This window comes from Notothenia coriiceps, unplaced genomic scaffold (assembly GCF_000735185.1).
Source record: "Notothenia coriiceps isolate Sejong01 unplaced genomic scaffold, NC01 NC01_scaffold00004049, whole genome shotgun sequence".
Lineage (NCBI taxonomy): Eukaryota > Metazoa > Chordata > Actinopteri > Perciformes > Nototheniidae > Notothenia > Notothenia coriiceps.
Genome location: NW_011336750.1, coordinates 48,648 through 54,728, shown reverse-complemented (window position 1 = coordinate 54,728; position 6,081 = coordinate 48,648). Strand labels below are relative to the sequence as shown.

The window sequence follows — 6,081 nt, the reverse complement described above, 5'->3', positions numbered from 1 at the left end:
GCTCACTACAGTCATGTTCAAAATGTGGTTTACTTCCTGGCTTTGGGGCTCTTTGTTATGCTACAAATGATATGAAATGTAAAAGAGTTATTCTATCTGCTTTTACAAAAACATAAATTAAATACAAATAAAAGACTGAAATTAACTGCTGTTATCACACATAATTGACATTTGCTCAGATGTTTGATTTAGTTTCTCTAGATTGTGTCAGTAACACATATTTTGTTTATTGCTTTCAACACATACACCTTTTATTTCCATGTGACATCTGTCAAACAAGCATATTAAAGATGTATCTTTTTAAGTAATCCGGAGGTAGCAATAGTAGTGTGAATAAAATCTAGCTAGCACTAACATTTAACCAATTCTAATAAACCTATACCATGAGGATTATTCAGCCAAACACTCTGTACTTGTTTCAGGTACTTACAAAAACACAATATATTTAAATGTAAATCTAAGTGGGCTAAATGGACACCCAGATAAACAAATAAAGAATTCAATGTTCTAAGAAAATTAGGGCAGAAACAGATGAGTGAAATGGGCACATGTTTGAGCGAGGTAAATGCTTAGTTTTTGCAGCAAATGTTTTCATGGTGGATGGTATTAAAGAGAGGGGGGAGAATCAAACTGATATTTAGCCCCTACTGGCTTTTTTCCCCTCCTGCTTTTGTTTTATACAGGGCTCTTTTTACCACATGGTAGTGACAGATTGTTTGAGCTGAAAGGAAAAGCCATTCGAAGCTAATTAAGCAGCCATTCCAGGCTCTATTCGCAGGCAGGAGGGAGAGCAGCACAGGCATTTGTCAGCGCCGTACCCAACGTGGGTTTAATTGACAACCCGAGCTCCTGACTGACAGCTCTTCCACCCCTGAGCCAATCGTAGGCCGCGCAGGAAGACAGCTGCGACCCCATTGGATAGAACGCAGTGAAGAGGGCGGGAGAGGACCCACGTGGGGGCCGGGCACAGTGAGCCATTCTTGATAGGCTAACGTGTTGTAGTCTACCTAGAGCTGCTGATAGGGAAGCTTGTAGATGCTTGAGGTCTCGTTAGAAATAGGTCGATCAATTCAAGTCACTCAAAGGACACTCTGCTGTAGATTAAGCTGTATTCACATATCCTGTTGCTATTGGGGTCTTGAAATAATTTTTATCAGTTTTCTATTTTTTGGCATTACTTATTTCTTTTTTTCTGCTTCTGTGCTTCTCTTGATTTGAGAGCAAAATGTGTTAAAGATACACAATGCTTGTTAATGGTCGGACTATAATTCTAACACAACATAAGTACTACACCACATCTACTGCATTGTGATTTTTTTTGTATTAAAATGGTGAATTATGTATTTGGTTATGGGGTTATTTACTTGTTTATATCTGCATATACTGTTTGAAACGGCCTAGTTTTTATTTATAAAGCTCTCAAGTAAATATTTAAAGCGTAACACTCTGAAACAGCAATAGAAGGCAAGGATATATAATAAATTACTGCCTTTTGTTTTGAACAAGTTGTTGAACGCACTGAATGTCACTTCAAATCCAAAATGGCGAACATGTGAGGTCACACACCGCAGCCCAATCAGAAGGCAGGTGCACTGGGCAGCCCACGTGGGGGATACCGTGCTGGGATTGGCCACCTTGGCTAAACTCCTCTCGGAGCACCTGATTGGTCAGAGCAGGGCCCTCTCTCGGCAGTCGGGTCCTCGTGTCAGTGCACAGTCTGTGTGTGGTACAGCGCGCGGCGGAGGAACTGGGTATGCCCAACAGCAAGCTCGTGGTATATTTCACAACGGTCGACATTAGGAAAAAAACAGTTTACTCGCCAAAAAAATAATCTTTGGACTTACTGGAAGATTCGTGTACTACTACTGGATGTAATATTGTTCAAAGTTGTATGCCGTCAACAACTCGTCCCGAAACCGAGGGGTTTCCAGCGACCGACCGGACGGAGAGACGTTCTCCGCCTCGGGATCACCGGGGTTTTAAAGGACTCTCCAGGGGCAAAGAAGTGCACGAATAACAGAAACTGCGACGGAAATCTTCCGCCTTTATCTCTCCGTGCTTACGACTTCAAGAGAAGGATATTACGCTTTTTGTGTCTGGATACTATTATTGGTTACCTGTGCAGAAGAGAGGGGAGGAATCAGCCCAGACAAAGGTAAAAAGGGCGACATGAAGAGAGCCGCTAACAAGGCGGGAGGTGGTGGCGGTGTGGCTTCATGGCAGCCGACTTTGAAAGCTCCTTGTTTTCAGATTTTCTTTTTTTCCCGGACCACCAAAACAACCCCGTTGTGTGTGTTCTTGTTTCATTTTGTGGAAGCCAACTCGTTAGATTCACGAGTAATACAAAGCCACCATGTCGTTAAGGTTGTGATCCAAAGTATGAACTTTGGGATTTATTTGATACATCGGATCAGACGCATTGTGCTTGTGTTTCCCTATGTAATGCAAAATTAGGCGAATCATGTTGATTATTGACAGGAAATGTATGAAAAGAAAAACATGTTAATGCCAAATTGACGAAAAACACATTTTAGGCTTATTTGGTCAAGGAGTAGATAATAAACCGGTTACTTTCTTAAAGCTTCAATTCCTGTCGAGTTACAAGGTGCTATGGTTGTTTGATGCGAAAGTGATCCAGCGCCTCAGCTGTGCCTCGTTTTCTGTTTGTATAGGTACAAAGGAGAGGCCGACGAGGTGATCCATCCAGCGGTCTAAGTGTGTGCCTCGTAGCCGAGAACAGGGCTTTGTCCGCCGCCATCCTGCGTTAACAGGGGAGGGGGTGGCGGTGATTTACCGCACCTTCACAGGATTAAGGAAAGAGCGAAAACACACCGAATTCCCTTGAGTGAAGGACACGACATGTATCCACAAGGCCGGCATCCGGTAAGTATTTTTTTTTTTTGTCACTGTGTGTAAATTGCAAATACACCGCCCTTCAAAGTAGCCTAATTAGCTCGTCAGACTGGTGCTGCCGATCCACACCTTACTATTTATGGTCTGCATCGGTGCTGCTGCTGAGGCGCTGCTCGCTGCCAGCAGAGAAACTGGGATATCGTGTTTATTGGCGATAAGATCAGAGCTTTTTGTTGAAGTCAGGAAAGTAGATCATCACCCCTGCTGTAATCTGACTTCATTCCACAGTGCAGTTTCTGTAGTCACATGTTAACACTGCTAAGAGGGACATTTTTTGTGTGCAACACACCACAGGTTTATGTATGTGTTATTCCTTCCTTATCATCCTACCATGTACTTTTGAGGATGGATGAAGTGATCCTCGGTGCACATGTTGTTACTCTGCAGGGAAATGTGAGGGCAAACCATCAGATAGAAGAAGAAAAAAACTGTTCACCAAGACAGAAGAGTGGGCGGATATGGCGAGATGACACTATTATCTGTACTGTGATGGAGTTATTTACACCTGCGCTCTCTGCAATCTTGCACCTTTCAGGCACCTCACCAGCCAGGGCAGCCTGGCTTCAAGTTCACAGTTGCAGAGTCCTGCGACCGGATCAAAGACGAGTTTCAGTTCCTTCAGGCCCAGTACCACAGGTAATGACTAGCACACTGTATCATCATTGGCTTCCTGGAAAGAATAGGATGAGGAAGCTGTGTCTGTCTTGTTCCATTTGTGTAACTCAACACACTGATGTTACAAATATCTGTTCAGACATGTTAACTTAGCATAACATACACAAATGAATGCATACATCCAACTTTCTATAACGGTACATTTCATTTCTCTCTTCTTGAAGTCTGAAAGTGGAGTACGACAAACTGGCAAATGAAAAGACAGAGATGCAGCGCCACTACGTCATGGTAAGGGCAGCCTTCGTAAAGCTCTGAATGTGATTTAGTGCCGTGTCCTCCCTTTAGCCTCAGGTGAACACTCACAGGTGTTGCAGCCCTGTGTTTTGCAGAGGCCATGTTAGCATTTGTCCCTGCTTGGTGTTGTTGCCTCACGCCAGTGTTTTCATTGGATAAGAAGGCACATTGTAGGTGTGGGGGGTTGAAACTAGCAGGGGTCAAATGTCCAACTATTGATTGTTGGGTGTGACGACCCCCCTCTATGGCCCTGGGGTACTCTTTATGACCCTGCACACCCCCTCCCTAACGCACCCACCATGACCCACTGGGGGTTAATGACTGGTCTGCTGGGTTTGTGCATGAATCAGAGGGTATCCTGTATTTCTTTTTACTTCCTTACTGACCCACGGTGAACCCTGGGGTCATTGAGACACTTTGGACACACCCAAGGGTTTGAGAGATATGGGGAGAACAATCATAAAGATAATAGACTATTCGTGGGGCAAAGTGCTGTCGTTAGAATCAACATCATATACATGAAAACATTTAAAATTATAGATAAGTCTTATCACTAATGTCGTCAACAAAAGGAAATATCAGCAACTTTTTGAGACCTCATAATAACTTTTCTTTAAATTAGAAATGTCATTCATTAGCTCATTCTAGCTCATCAAAGGTGAAGAGAAGCAGATTGGCTTAGTCCTTAAATGACAGTTAACTCATTTCTGTTGGGTTCTGAAATGATGGTCAAACAAAACAAGACCTTTGAAGACACCATATTGGGTTTTGCTAAATGTGACATTCATTTTTGTTTTTAAATCTTTTAGGATCTTTTTAAAACTTCTGCATTGTGTACGTGGGAAAAGAACAATCTTTATCTGGCGAGTGTTGTAACTTGGCCCTCTCTCAGTTTGTCTATGTATGTACATGCTTATCTTGTTTGTACATAAAAGGAATGACATAAACCAAACGCAGCAGTACGTTTGTTAAATATTATTTTCCCTGCGAGTAACCAGAAGGTGGTGGGAGTAGCTATGATAAATGGAGGCTGTTAGATAAACAACACTGACTGGGCTTTAGTTTGTATCTGTTGGTGGGCTCACAAGGTTTTGCCAATCATCAGCAGATAATGCCGTTTTGGATGAGTGTCTCTGAAGCCGCAGGCAGGCAGTGCCCAGTAGAAGCTGGTGACACAGTCTGTCAGCTGTGGTTGCACAAAGAACATGAAGTTGTCATCCTCTGTGGTAAATGTCACTGTGTTTTTAATAGCTCACGCCTCGTGCTGCAACAAGTATTCGACTTGTCTCCTTTATTGTTCTGGCGCCTTAGAGGATGGATAAAAATGTCAAACCAGTCACCACAATCTCCCTTTTTACGAGCAGATTCCTATTCCTCAGTAACTAAAAAGAAGTTGCTTGGGATTCCTATTTAGTTGACTGCAATTAAGAAATGTAGATATCAAGGATGGCATAATGTCCTTTGTTTACTTGAATGTACAAATGAAAAATGCATCTTGGTAAAGTATTTCAAGAAAATGGTTGTGCTTTCTTTCTTATGTATTAATGTTTTATATTCTCCTTTCTGTTTTTACAGTACTATGAGATGTCCTATGGGCTCAACATTGAGATGCACAAACAGGTATGTAGCCATATCAGGGAGGCTCTGTGTGCAGCCTAAACACTGATGTTGTTCCCCTTAGTGATCGAGGAATATAAACACGCATACCTGCCTTTACTTTCTACCCTTAAATGGCTTTCGGACACATACACACACTGGCTTCCCGTAGTGAAAATGCTGACAGGCTAAACAACACGTTGGGCACGCTGCCTGATGTGGATGCTTTGATAAGATTAAAGCAAAGTATTTGGCAGGCCGTCTTGAGAGGATGTGTTTTTGTCTGGGTTGTCCTTCTGAATGTGTGTGTGTGTGTGTGTGCACATATGCCTGCTCTATTCTGTGTGTGTCTCCCCAGTGCCAGGCGGGCTAAAAGCTCATTAGTTCAGCTGCCACCCAGCACTGGGCATCCTGCTGCAGTGGAAAGACTTCTCCAGATAAATAGGGCAACAATATCTGCAGTTTCCTCCACACCTCCCAAGCAGCCATTCCAGTTGTCTGGGGGTTCAGACATGTTAAAATCATCTTCTCATCGAAGCGGTGACCGCGTTTCACATCACTCTTCTTTATTGTTTTGATCTTTGGCCTGTCATGTCCAGAGTTATGGAGGCATGTTGGTTTAGTGTTTGTAGAAAGCCTCGCTCAGCCCAGATCTTAGGTCAG

At 43.0% G+C, this 6,081-nt stretch overlaps 1 protein-coding gene across 12 annotated transcripts in view; it reads left to right on the top strand.

Moving 5' to 3' along the window:
- Nucleotides 1-1,714: 1,714 nt before the first annotated feature.
- LOC104941845 (transducin-like enhancer protein 3) overlaps nucleotides 1,715-6,081 on the top strand; it is a 28,003-nt gene continuing 23,636 nt past the window's right edge. For 9 of the 12 annotated variants that reach the window (XM_010766991.1, XM_010766990.1, XM_010766985.1 and 6 more), the window contains exons 1-5: nucleotides 1,715-2,155; nucleotides 2,673-2,883; nucleotides 3,449-3,549; nucleotides 3,753-3,816; nucleotides 5,398-5,442. In XM_010766991.1, coding sequence (XP_010765293.1) covers nucleotides 2,860-2,883; nucleotides 3,449-3,549; nucleotides 3,753-3,816; nucleotides 5,398-5,442 — 234 coding nt within the window. In that variant the 5' untranslated portion in view covers nucleotides 1,715-2,155; nucleotides 2,673-2,859. The remainder of the gene's footprint in view (nucleotides 2,156-2,672; nucleotides 2,884-3,448; nucleotides 3,550-3,752; nucleotides 3,817-5,397; nucleotides 5,443-6,081) is intronic. The other 3 variants (XM_010766994.1, XM_010766993.1, XM_010766992.1) reach the window with 1 other exon arrangement.